Below are 13,814 nucleotides of genomic sequence, written 5' to 3'. Positions count from 1 at the left end.
ATTTAGGTGGCTGTAATAGACCTACTTTCCTCATGTGTATAAGGGCTTCCTATCCCTCTGTGCTAGATTCTATTTACTTTGAATTTTTACATCTTTATTAGAGAAATTGTGAGATATCAAAGGACAAACTATGACCCATAGGGAAGCTATCTGTGTAATTCCTCATCAGGTAGCTCTATAAAATATTCACATACTAACCATACTGCTTCCAGCCCCCTGCCTGAATCTTCAGTGATAAAAGAAAGAGGCAGCCTTGTCTTACATTGTCTCCATAGTCCTCTGAGCACTGAGGAAGTGACCTGACTTTCTTTCATCTCAGGACAAAAATTGTAGGCCCTTAATGGCATACAGTGATAAATGTTCTTTACTCATTTGGAACAATGAGAGGCATATTTCTCTCAGTTCTTTATTAGAAACATAGAAAACAAGCCACTATAATTTTTAAACAGAACTCTTAAAACAGTAAGTTGAGAGGCTTTATATTCCTCCCTTATTGCAATACAGTCTGTATTTTGAGATGAGGCACGAAGATCATGGTGTAACTCACATTAAGAATAATGGATAACATACAGTTTACAGTTTATCTACTCCCTATGAAAAGGGAAAATATTACATGTGCATATCACCTTCAAAGAAGACACATAACAGACACTAGTAACATACATTTATTTATTTTACTAAATATGGTTCAAAAAAACAAACCAAAAAACTTACTTAAAACTAGTCCAACTAGGTGGACTGGGCTGACAACGACCCAACCCCCTTCTATGTATACAGAACTGGAACCATATCAGACAGCAAGCACTCATGTACACTTTGCCTCTCCTGTTGAACATGAACAAACTTCTCTGAACCAAGACAAATGAAGTTTTACAAGATACAGGCACTTTATGTTCCCAGTTTTAGAAATAAGCCAAGTGAAAAATACTTAGTAAAAGTAACTGGAACAGAGAAAGCTTTAGGAGTTCTACCATTAATTTTAGTGACCTACACTCAATGCAAACAAGACAGCAGCAAACAAGTAAAACAAAAGTTTAATAGGTTAATGGGCATATATATAAAAAATAATTCAAATTTACTACAACTGGAGAAAAATGCCCATCTGAATCCAACTTAAAGATATGACAATAATGTGCATTAAATTGTGTACACCTACATAGCTGAGTAACATCTGAAAGCTTTGCAAGAGTGTATGGTGAGAAAAGCAAAGGTGCTTTTGATTCCACAGTATCCAATTAAAACAACTTACCAAAAAAAAAAGGTACCAAATACTTTAAAATAAATAGTTCATCATTTTGATGAATATATACATATAGAGTCCACGTCTTGGGAATTTAGCTATCTAAAAGCGGCATATCACTATCCAGAGGTGCAGGAGCAAGTTCACATAAATAGAACAGTGTGGCTTCACTAGCTTCGGCCTCAGTCAGTGGCTCCAAGCGAACAAGCTTACTTTGGGTTGGTTCTGGGTCCAGGCTGCTATCCAGAAGCTCATCAACTTCTATGGGTTTATCTACAGTGGGCATAACTTCAGATGATGCTGTGCTCCCCTGTTCAACAGCAGAAGGGTTCCCATCAAGGAATGCAAGAAGTGGGAAGGCAGTGTACTGGATAAGCTGTTTATCTACAATAAAGATTAGGAAAAAGCACTGTTAACACCAGCTTATACAGAGGTTCAAGATAAAAGTGGAAAAAAAACAAACAGATGTGCATATATGCAATCACTAAACCAGCAAAAGAATATTTGTACCAGTAAATTAAAAAACGTTGAAGTCAGAAAAGTTAGTCTTTTTCGTTCAATAGTTACAAAAGGAGGGTCCTTTCAGTTTTCCTCAAGTTAAAAAGCAACAAAAATTTTCAGAACTATTACCTCATCAATTCAATTTTCTCTATGCTGGAACCTTCACACATGCATAGGATTTCATTAGCATACATTAGTTTTTATGAAGGACTCCTATTTTAAAATCTATAAAAACTAGTACTACATTTATACTTACCTGTTTTGGGTTTAGATTTTCTTCCCTCTTCTGAAACGGGCTGAATTACATTGTTCTTGGCAGTTTCTAATCCTTTATTCTCGGACTAAAAGAAAAATAAGATGAAAAATACCTTTTCATATTTTATATGTTCCTGAAAATAGCAAAAAAAATTAAAAACTGGTATGGGAATATTGTGAATAGTGATACATTATCTGAAACATGGGAAGGGGAAGCATCAGGAAAGATGGACTCAAGAGAGAAGATGTGAGTAGAGGTAATAAGACATTAAGAAAACGACTGCTGTCATCAAATGGTTGAAACAAAGATCCTGAACTAGAATGACAGGTAAGTATGAAAAGGGGACATTTCAATAGTAGAATAGACAATTTGTCAAGAATAAAAGATGGAAGTCAAAGAAGGCTGGTTCAAACTTCTAATTAAGAGACAATTCTTCAAACAAACTAATTTTAAACAGTTTTCATTAAAAACGTATTATGCAGCCTGACCAGATGGTGGTGCAGTAGATAAAGTGGTGGCCTGGAACACAGGACCCAGGTTCAAAACCTCAAGGTTGCCAGCTTGAGCACGGACTCATCTGGCTTGAGCGTGGGCTCACCAGCTTGAGCGTGGGATCGCTGGCTTGAGCATGGGATCATAGACATGACCCCATGGTCGCTGGCTTGAGCCTAAAGGTTACTGGCTTGAAGCCCAAGGTCGCTGGCTTGAGCAAGGGGTCACTCTGTTGTAGCCCCCAGTCAAGGCACATTTAAGAAAGCAATCAATGAATAACTAAGGTGCTGCAACGAATAACTGATGCTTCTCATCTCTATCCCTGCCTGCCTGTCCCTTTCTCCACCTCTCTTGCTAAAAAAAATAAAATAAAATAAAAACATACTATGCATTTCTCTTCATTCACAAGACAGATTAAATAAACATATTTAGAGTAGCTCAGGATAACATGGTAACATCCTAAAACTGTTTATCCCTATATTTGGAAGCTTCATATTAGAGGTGGTTCTTTACTTCCTTTATGTGGCTCTTTCAGTTCTTTTCTGTCATTTAAATTGCTTCTTTCAACCAGTGTCTTCTCTCCTTACATCTCATTGTAAGGGAATTAATTTCTAATGCTTTTAAGTTCTTCAGAGCTCTTTTCAACGATGTTCAAAGTGAGGTACAGAGATTCACAATTTCTCCTAAATAGCCGTTAAGTCCCCTATACTGCATGCTGGTTAGGTATATATGGTGTAACAAACATACTAATTTTTGTAATTCCGATAGTCATCATAAAATAGTACAAGTTTCCAGGATTCAGAGAGAATAACAATGTCAAGATAAGATAAAATCTTATAGCCTTCCAAAAAAGTTACATAAAAATATTTCTCATTTGGCATTCACAACAAACATTAAAGCAGTATCAATTTTATTTTTATACTCCCTAAAATGGGTATGTTCCAAAGACACCACTGTTATTACTCTAAAACATACAAGAACCAGGATGACAAATGAGTTTCAGCTCCCATGCAATTTCTTATTCATTAAAAATGACCACTTAGATTCCGGAATTGAGGAGTACGGGGTATCCTGATTTATTAAGAAAGTACTGTAATCCATGTCATATAACCCATCATGAGAAAGAGGTAACAATTAATGTGCTAATTATTTGAAAATGTTAATCTATATTCTAGTACTATAATGAAAAGTTGCTCTTAAATTTTTCTGTAGTAATTTGAAGCAATATACATACAATTTGCTGTTCAACTGCTATTTATGAAAACTGTTATTTAAGCTATTGGTTTTTGAAATAGGGAGGTGATCCCAAGAATAAATAATGACTCAATGTCTAGCAATAAAGAAACAGTATCACAGTCACTAAATAAATGCATGATATGGGTTCATTCAACTTAAGGTCTAACATTCAATAGTAACATATTTACTGAAACAAAGTACCGAGGTGTTTCATGGAATCTTATAAATCTAGGCAAACAATGGTCTACATGCCAAATTCAGCATGCTGCCTGCTTTTATAAAGTTTTGTTGAAACACAGCCATGCTTGTTCTTTTATGTACTGTCTATAACTACTTTTGCACTAAAATTACAGAGCTGATAGTGTGACAGAGAACATATGGCCTGCAAAACCTAAAATATTTATTAACCGGCCTTTACAGGAAAAGTATGCCAAACCCTAACATAAATCAGCCAAAGCTGACTGTAAAATTAACTTTCTGGTTCAAAAGTTCACAAATTCTTTCAACTCTACGTTACCCAGACTATAACTTAGAAAATGTAAAAAATCTGGTTAGACTATCCTCACATGTGATAACAGTCAAGAAAAATGCACCCCCTCACTACAACCAAAGTTATTTGATATGTGTTCATATTTTAGACTTTAAAATTTGATCCCACTAATCTAGAATTTCAGACTTGATTTACCTGTATAATCAATAAAAAACGGATTACTAAACAAGTTTATATAAATACAAGATAAATGGAGTGTATATCTATTCAAACAATAAGCTATATAAATTTCTAAATGTCTTCTCTAAACAACCTCAAATTGTCCGTTATTACTCATGAAAAACCAGCTTCAAAGAATTTTTTGTTAACGTGTGCTAATCCCAACTGGAATTCTTATATCTTTAAGAAAATAACAAAAGCCATTACCTAAAGAAGTCTAAAAGCCATATTTCGTTTCAATTTGCCTTACCTAAAATAGTATAAAATCCCTGAATTTTTACTATATTCTAATAAAATGAAGAAACTTATTTAAGAATATGGGTACCAGTAAATTCTCAGTAAAAAATGCTGAGAAGTTTAAAGAAGGAATAAGTTAAAATGAAATATATAAAATATAAAAAAAACTTGAATAATTTATTTCAGTAATACACCTGAACATGCCACGTTTAATCACATGATCTTCTAACACTTTGAGGGTTGATTTCATACTGTTTATTGCACTAGTGCCAGTAAATCTGGGCAATGATTTAACACATAATCAAAAGATAATTTTTCAACTTGATTTTACTATCTTGATCACACACACTAGGTAAGAAAAGAAAATGATAACTGGGAGTGATACTGCCCTCTACTTACTAGGACTTTTTTCAGATTCTTATAGCTATGGGTCCTGAGCAACATGAATTAAAACTTACTTTTGTATTATTGATGTAATCTGTGGGATTCATCTGCACAGAACTAGTGAAAAGCTGAAAGACCAAACAAGAAAGATGATAAGTTTAAAAAATATTAAGGGAAAAAAAAACTGTGTTCAAAAATTTTATACAGCCATGTTGGGTGAAGAGATGTAGTTCTTGCACTAGAAACTCTCCATACAGTTTGGAAGAGGAAAGCAGAAAGAAAAACAAACAAAAGCAGAGCAAGCCAGCTCATACATTTAGGTGTTCTAAGAATTTCTCTATAAAACTAAGAGACTAGGAAGTAAATAATGAGACAAATGGTGGTTTTCTATAGCTCTCCTTCTGCTCTTTTATTTTTCTTCTCTCTAAATGCCTTGGGCCTTGCGTGGCAACCAGGTCTGAGTTCCTTGCCCTGACATTAAGCCTTCACAGACAATCTGTTAATTTTTTCAGATATGTGATAAATTTATAGCATCCGTCCTACGATAGTGGCTACTAAAATAAATTACATGTGACATACCTCCTTTGTTGGTTGTTTTCTCCTCACCTAGCTACAAATGCTAAAACCACTGCTTACTGCACTCCTCAGTCCAGCCAGTTTACAGACACAACTTTTCTTTAAGTCATAAGTTTCCAAGTCATCCATTCCATAGGCATTTATTGACCATGCAAGAAATAATTGACATCATAAAGAATATAAAATGAAGACACTATTCCTGCTCTTCAGGAGCTTACAATCTAAAAGACAAGATAAGAACAACATCAAATAGCAACAAATGATCAGATACAATCCAGTATTATAATAATAATGGATGGCGGAGCTCAAAAGTACTAAGGAGTTAAGAGAAAGAAAGAAAACACACAGTCACAGACATACACATAAATACATAAGGTCCAAAAAGGAAAGCAAGACCAGTCAGTCAGGAGACAAGACCACATTCTGCCGGCAATAGGAGCACTGGAAATGAAATGAGCAATGAAATACAGCAATCAAAGCATTTTAAGAGAATGAGCACACCAAATGATTCTTCACAGAAGAAAATGAAATGCAGTGAGGCCACAGGCAGGATCCTCCTCCATCCTATCTACACTGTGACACACTGATTCCTGTCAACATTCCATATGCACAGTAGACCAAAAAATATCCCCGGCTCTTCTTTTTCTTTCATTAACTTTTCTCCCTTTCATAACACCTACTGATCTATGAAAAGGAAGAGACTCGGTTCCTAAAGAGTGGACTGCTATACACGACTGCCAGTTTCTGCCAGTTCAGTGTGTACTGCCTTAGAGGCCTGACCGGATTTTTTCCCTACAGAAAGTGACGACTAAAAAGGGTAGGCCAACAGAGTAAGATCCTCACTTTTTTTTTTTTTTTTGTATTTTTCTGAAGCTGGAAATGGGAGAGACAGTCAGACTCCTGCATGCGCCCGACCGGGATCCACCCGGCACGCCCACCAGGGGGCGACACTCTGCCCACCAGGGGGCGATGCTCTGCCCCTCCAGGGCGTCGCTCTGTTGCGACCAGAGCCACTCCAGCGCCTGGGGCAGAGGCCAAGGAGCCATCCCCAGCGCCCGGGCCATCTTTGCTCCAATGGAGCCTTGGCTGCGGAAGGGGAAGAGAGAGACAGAGAGGAAGGAGATGGGGAGGGGTGGAGAAGCAGATGGGCGCTTCTCCTGTGTGCCCTGGCCGGGAATCAAACCCGGAACTTCTGCACGCCAGGCCAATGCTCTACCACTGAGCCAACCGGCCAGGGCAAGATCCTCACTCTTTCTTTCCCCTACTCCCCCTTCACACTGACTCAGCAATATCTTCCTGTCGTCCCAGCAGATGTATGGTATGAACTAGAAAAAAACGGATCACAAATGAGGAGCTGATATAGTTGGTTGAATTCTATAGGCAGGCCCCTCCTGCCGATTCCACACTGGATCACTCAGAAATGAGCTTTGCAGAGAGAACTCATGAACTCCTCAGCATACTTATTCATGTCCTTATCATCTTTGCCATCTCAGAGAACAAGGCAACTTACAGGCAGATGGTTTATTTATGGAAATACAGCACAATTCAAAGATGAGATAATAATGGTCTTAGATGAGAGAGGCAAGAGTAGAAAGAGAAAGTACGGATGGTTTGTGAATGCTATTTTGAAAAATACACAGGACTTGGTGAATGATAAGATCAAGATCAGGAAGCCAAGATGCTTCTGTGATTATGATCCTGCGTGAGTCAAGTCAAGTCAACTCTGATACCACTACAGACATTAAAAAAGCTGAAGACTTCCCAGTTTAGAAAATAAAGAAAAGTTTAGTGTGTTAAGAACACAATCTAAGGCAAGATCTAACTGATGATTCTCTCAAAGGCATGGAATTAGAATTCAAACTAATTCTACGTTAAAAAATATTAAGAGCTGAAGATACACATTTGAGAGCAATCCTACAAGCACAAAACCCTTCACCAAGGATGAACAGAAACAGAAGAGGCACAGAAAAAAAATAAAAAGATAAAAGACCAGATACCTTGGAGAAGACCCACGAGTAGAAGACAGCGGAAAAAGAAAAAAAGTTTGAGGAAATGGAGAATGTTTAGAGAGGCAGGAAGAGAACAAAGTTCTGAGAACTTCTAAAATCAACAGAACAAGTTCTATTGTGGGATAGCAATAGTATTAATAATAATAAAGTTAATTCTTACAACAGCCATTCTGGACATTAGCTACATTTTATAGATGGGGAAACTGAGCAAGAGAGGTTAACTTTCACAAGGGTAATAACATAACTAATATAGTAAATAACAGGAGCCAAAAATGAAACCAACATCTGATTCAAAACAAAGCTTCCACTAGCCAGGAACCTTATTTGGGGGTTAAAAATATCACAGCCTACCTACTCTAGATAAACCAAGGCAGTGCAGGTTTAGAGAAAATATGCAAGACAATACAAGCTCTCCAAAGAAATATAGAGTAAAACAGAAGTAACAAACATAGCCACTCATTTCTAAGTAAGTGAAAGGATTAGGAAAGAATGGTAAATGAGCAGAGCAACATGTCAAAATGTTTTGTTAAGATGGGCAAATCTGTACCTATTGAAGGCAGATGGGAAGGATCGAGGATAGACATAGAAAACTGGCAGAGGGCAGGTTGTACAAACTGGCTTTAAATAGGAAGTAAGCACTACCTCTAAGATGAGATTCCACAGCTCATGAGAGGAAAAGGGCAGGGTGAATTATCCTTTGTGAATTGGAAACAGCTGGCTGGATGAGATCTTGAGTAAAATGAGAGTGATAAACGTTCCAAAGTTGAATTAAAATAACCTAGTTGGAGACTGCAAGGATTTGCAGAGTCAGAATTATGGGATTTTATTTCTTTCTTAGTGATCTAAGGGACAGCTATTCTAAATGGTCCCTGGATTCAGAGTGGGGACAAAGACTGATAGAATCAAGAAAGGCAGTCAAGTTACTGTTAACAAGTTGAAGTGGGTCATCAATGTGGATGCTGAATTCACTTAAGATGGTAACATAGGTCAGCATGGAAAGAAAGTCTTCAAAGGTGAAATGCATCCTGTGAGGCACTGATTATTTGGAAAACATAATAAAGCCTTGTTACACAAACACTGATGAGAAGTAGAGGGATAAAATTGTAAATTAAGATAAAAAAGTAAGAAACGACTAATTCCTTTTAGACTCACCAAGAAGCTCTTAAAAGGGAAAGACTGTACAATCTTGATGTGAGAGAAGCTCCACTTTAAGAAAAAAAGTCAAAAAAGGAGCAATAAAACTTTCAAAAGACAAAAACATGTTCACAACAGGAAGTGAAATGGGGAGACTAGATTTTTCTGGATAGGAGCAGGCCACAAAGGAGGTTTTAGGTAGGAGACGGAGTGATAGAGAAACACAAGGAAAGAAAACAAGAAAGGTGGTTAGTGCCAGAAATGGTACGTTAAGTATTCACAGACCAGATAACACTGGAGTCAAGTTCATAGAGGTGGTGGAGTAGGGGAACCTTAGAACACAGGACATAACATTTTTTAAAATATAGCACATATATTTGAGTGCAAACACTAATTCCTAAAGGTAAGAAGTGTCTTCAAGCTGTTTCCTGGCTACATATTTCTTATTAATAATTTTCACCAATTTCTACGCAGTGACAATTTATTCTAGAGCAAAATATAACACAGCAACAAGTCCAGACAAGACCTGGACTTCACAGTATTGTTGAACAGAGTTGATATGTTGTTTCAGGGAGATTAACTGAATTGCTACTCCGAGATAGTAGTGATTACCCTCCTTCACTGTCCTGAACCCATCTGTCCAATCTTCCTGATAAAGGAAATTAGTCATTAAAATAATGAAAATGCAAAAACAAGTGTAAGATACAAGAACATGATGTACTAATTTATAAATAATATACATTAACACACAAATTGCCAGTACAGCAAAGATTATTCAAAGTACCTACATCAACCAGGAGATCTGGGTCTATGCTAAACTGTCTTCCTGACAGCATGGCTTGGAAGTCCTCTAAACTGCAATCAATACTGTCAAGATAATCCAACAGCTCAACCCTAAGGGAAAAATTTGAAAAAAAAATTAGGTTTTCCTGTTTTTATGTTTAAGGTAACATTGCTATCTAGCTTGGCAGATCATTCTCAGCAATTGCTAAATCCTTACCAATTCTTAATCTTAAGAGATCCTATTCAATACGTAGGATTCATGAAAATTTGGCTAAATGGTAACTCACAGCCTTTACATAAAACTTTAGCATTTCTGGAGAAAAGTTCTGCAACAGCACAGACTAATTCATCTCTTTCCTCTATGTATATTATAAATTATTAAATGTTTAACCTTGTATTACTGGTCACTGCTACTAATTTCTGGTCGTCTTCTGTTATGTAAGTCCCTTAATGGAGATATGTTATTATACTGTCCTGATAAAAACACAAAATCACATATACTATATGGACATTCAAAACAAGAATTTCATTTAAAAAATCTGAGGAACTGCCAAGAAAATTCCAAGACTGCTCTTGGTATAATTAAATTCATATCAAACTAGCATTTATACAGCTTAGCCCTGACAAAAACAGAAAAAGGTAGACACCATACTGTGAAAGAAAGATCAAAGAGAAATAGAATATGTGAAGTAAACAAAGAAAGAAAATAAATTTAGACAATATCTAGATAAGCACTCACTTTCCCAAAAGATTGATGTTATCATTTAAAATGGAATCCATCATGGTTACAGGATCTTCTGTGGTCAGACTGGATGAGCCATTTAGCTGGACAGCACTAGACATGAGTGGGTTGGTGCCATCACTGTCTGAACTTAGGGATTCTCTGGCTGGTTCATTCTGATCTCCACTCTGAATGACAGGTGCATATTCATCTTCATTGTCATCTTCAACAATGACAATATCAGGGTACTGACTACAGCTAGATCAGCAATATGAGAAGAATCCAATTACATTTTTAGACCAATTAAATAAATTAATTCTATCCATTCCTTCTCTTTAAAAATCCTCTTCCCAAACCACATTATCAAAAAGTTGAAATTTCTTGGGAGAGTATCTTAATCACAAATATTGATAGTTCATATGATACAAGGCCACAAAAAGTCAATTAAAGGTGTTTAACTACACAATTAAAAAATGAGAATTCTCATTACTTTTTTGTTGGGAGTCTTTTTCCTGGAGAGGAGGAAGTCTCCAGTTGAATAATTTTAATTTTTTCAGTTTAATATCCCAAACATGAGTTAAGATATTAGTTCATCAAAGAATATAGTAGTTTTGAGTCTAACTCTTTGGTATAAAAGTAACCAATTTTTCAGAAATTTTATTTCATAATCTCCTTACGTGGAAGGATCAGATATAACATCCTCATTAGTTTCTGGAATAACTGGAATATTTTCATCTGCATTATCATCGGTAACATCATAAATAATGATGTCATCTGAAATCCGTTCCCTTGGTTTTAAACCTTCAGTCCTACTGTGTGGAACCTAAAAAATCAGGGAGATATAAATATTAAAAAGAAGTTATTGGAAAAAATATAAAGAAAAAAAATTATTTAACTACCAAACATTACTATTTTTAAAATGCTAACTGGGAACCTACTATTTACTAAATGTTGAAGATACAACAGTCAGCAAAACAGATATGTTCTCTATCCTTCTTGTACTGAGAGGTATCAGTAGTACTACATAATTCACAAAAGTATGATATATTCTCTGCATTCTACTTAACTAATTTTTTTAAACTGTAAGGGCCCTAGAAGATGACATGCTTCAGAATGTTTATATGAAAAGATCTTCAAATTTTAAAGTACTTTTTTAATACCCAAAGAATAAAAAAAAGTCAAGCTTTTACCAGAAATTGCAAGCACAACCAGATGGTCACTGTCTGATCAGGATTATTTCATTTCAAGCTGCTCTTTTTGACATATATTTTATTTTTAGTCATAAAATAGTTCCAAAAAAGGAGGGGGGGACCCACTCCAACTATTCCACAGTAAATATCAGCATGGCACTTTAGAATTTATTTTTAAAATTTAGCTACATTTAGATCATAAGTACAGTAAACAAAAAAACCATTCAATTCCTTAAAGCAAACAAGTCATTAATATAATGCAAAAATCAATTTTAACACTAGAAAATAGCAAAAGATATAAAGTATTTGAAAATATACAAATCCAGTTAAACATCTTCATTACTGTACATAAATCTTGCATCTTAAAAACAAAATATGCCCTGGCCGGTTGGCTCAGTGGTAGAGCGTCGGCCTGGCGTGCGGGGACCCGGGTTCGATTCCCAGCCAGGGCACATAGGAGAAGCGCCCATTTGCTTCTCCACTCCCCACCCCCTCCTTCCTCTCTGTCTCTCTCTTCCCCTCCTGCAGCCAAGGCTCCATTGGAGCAAAGATGGCCTGGGTGCTGGGGATGGCTCCTTGGCCTGTGCCCCAGGCGCTAGAGTGGCTCTGGTCACGGCAGAGCGAGGCCCAGGAGGGGCAGAGCATCGCCCCCTGGTGGGCAGAGTGTCGCCCCTGGTGGGCGTGCTGGGTGGATCCTGGTCGGGCGCATGCGGGAGTCTGTCTGACTGTCTCTCCCCGTTTCCAGCTTCAGAAAAATACAACAAAAAAAAACAAAACCAAAATATTAGGTATGCTTGTGAAAAGCATTGGTGGGCAGAGGAACCAGGTATTAGATTAACTCTGATTTTCCTGAGAACAAAAATCTTGATCCTTTTAATAATAAATCTGTAACAGTATTTAAAGTTCTAAGATTTGAAAATAACAATTATAATCAGGTCTGAGCTCTGGACTGGACAATTTTGCCACTGGATATAAGTTTGACAAATTAGCCAGAGAGCCTGTGACAAAAATGAAGGTAAACAAAAATATTTTTTGAAATTGCTATAGTAAAACAGTTTAGTCTATGTAGATTTATAATATAAATCAGAAACAACTTAAAATAACCAATGAATGAAGGCATAATTACATTATCATATCATTCAATTAATATCATATAGTAGTTGAGATGAACTAAATCTTGGTTTAATAAATCTCAAAAGCAAGACCAAGTAAAAAAAGCCAAAAGTCAAAATGATATGTACAAAATGGTATCATTTATATAAAGTTAGATATATGTAAAATTACCATGAAAATAAATAGTAATTCAAAATAGAGATTATCTCTAAGTGACAGAGAAAACTGGAAAAGGGGAGAAAACCAAACTTGGAAACAAGCAACTGAAACAACTATATAATGGTTTATTTCTTAAAACAATCTAAAGTAAAAAATGAAAAATGTCATGATTTAATAAAGTTGGATGATGAGCACTTAGATTATGACTTAATAAACTTTTCTGAATACATGAAATATTACTATAATAAGTTTAGTTTGAGACAATAAATATAAAATAGAATTTAAATAAAAAATTACTTTGTGATGGTGACTATCAGCTGGTTCTTTAACTATGTGCTGAAACAGATTCTTCTTTTGGGCTCCATTAGTGTTTAGAAGTAGAGGCCTGAAAATCAGATGATATCCATAAGATTCAGTGAAGCAAACATACAAGAAATTAAAACAGCTTTTAATAGTTTACCCACACACAAACACAGTCATTTATTATTTATTTATCTTGAGAGAGAGAGAAGCATCAACTCCTAGTTGCACCATTTTAGTTGTTCACTGATTGCTACCTTAAACGGGGGGCTTAAGCCAAACCAGTGACCACTTGCTCAACCAGCAACTGTGGGGTCAAGCCAGTGACCTTTAGGCTCAAGCCAGAAACCATGGGATCATTCTGATGATCCCACGCTCACACCAGCAAGCCTGCACTCAAGCTGGATGAGCCGGCGCTCAAGCCAGTAACTTTGGGGTTTCAAACCTGAGACCTTAGTGTCCCAGGTAGATGCTCTATCCACTGTGCCACCACTAGTCAAGCACAAACATAATTTTAATAATGAAAAATATTTTAGTAAGAATATAAAAGGAAATCTTAAAAATGATTATGTCTTAGGAATAGACACTGGGGGGTGAATGTGTCTAAAACTTTTATTGATCTATTCATCTATACTACTTTTATTATAATATATGTAATATACTCTCTCCAGATATACTTCATTATTGACTGAACTACATAACTCTTTAAGAACTGTGCTTATATGGTAAAAAAATAAACAGGTAATATCTAAAAACTAGTGGAAGTAGAATTAA

General features: G+C 36.1%; 1 protein-coding gene across 2 annotated transcripts in view; it reads right to left on the bottom strand.

The window, feature by feature from the left end:
• Positions 1–657: 657 nt before the first annotated feature.
• The window catches only part of HSF2 (heat shock transcription factor 2), a 46,366-nt gene continuing 33,209 nt past the window's right edge, over positions 658–13,814 (bottom strand). The window contains exons 7-13 of one of the 2 annotated variants that reach the window (XM_066248463.1): positions 13,038–13,125; positions 10,956–11,101; positions 10,297–10,536; positions 9,563–9,668; positions 5,130–5,183; positions 1,998–2,082; positions 658–1,624 (exon numbers count right to left, since the gene is read on the bottom strand). In XM_066248463.1, the coding sequence (XP_066104560.1) occupies positions 1,335–1,624; positions 1,998–2,082; positions 5,130–5,183; positions 9,563–9,668; positions 10,297–10,536; positions 10,956–11,101; positions 13,038–13,125 (1,009 nt within the window). In that variant the 3' untranslated portion in view covers positions 658–1,334. The remainder of the gene's footprint in view (positions 1,625–1,997; positions 2,083–5,129; positions 5,184–9,562; positions 9,669–10,296; positions 10,537–10,955; positions 11,102–13,037; positions 13,126–13,814) is intronic. The other variant, XM_066248464.1, reaches the window with a different exon arrangement.

Source organism: Saccopteryx bilineata, chromosome 12 (genome assembly GCF_036850765.1).
Source record: "Saccopteryx bilineata isolate mSacBil1 chromosome 12, mSacBil1_pri_phased_curated, whole genome shotgun sequence".
Taxonomy (NCBI): domain Eukaryota; kingdom Metazoa; phylum Chordata; class Mammalia; order Chiroptera; family Emballonuridae; genus Saccopteryx; species Saccopteryx bilineata.
This window is presented reverse-complemented; position numbering and strand designations above follow the sequence as displayed.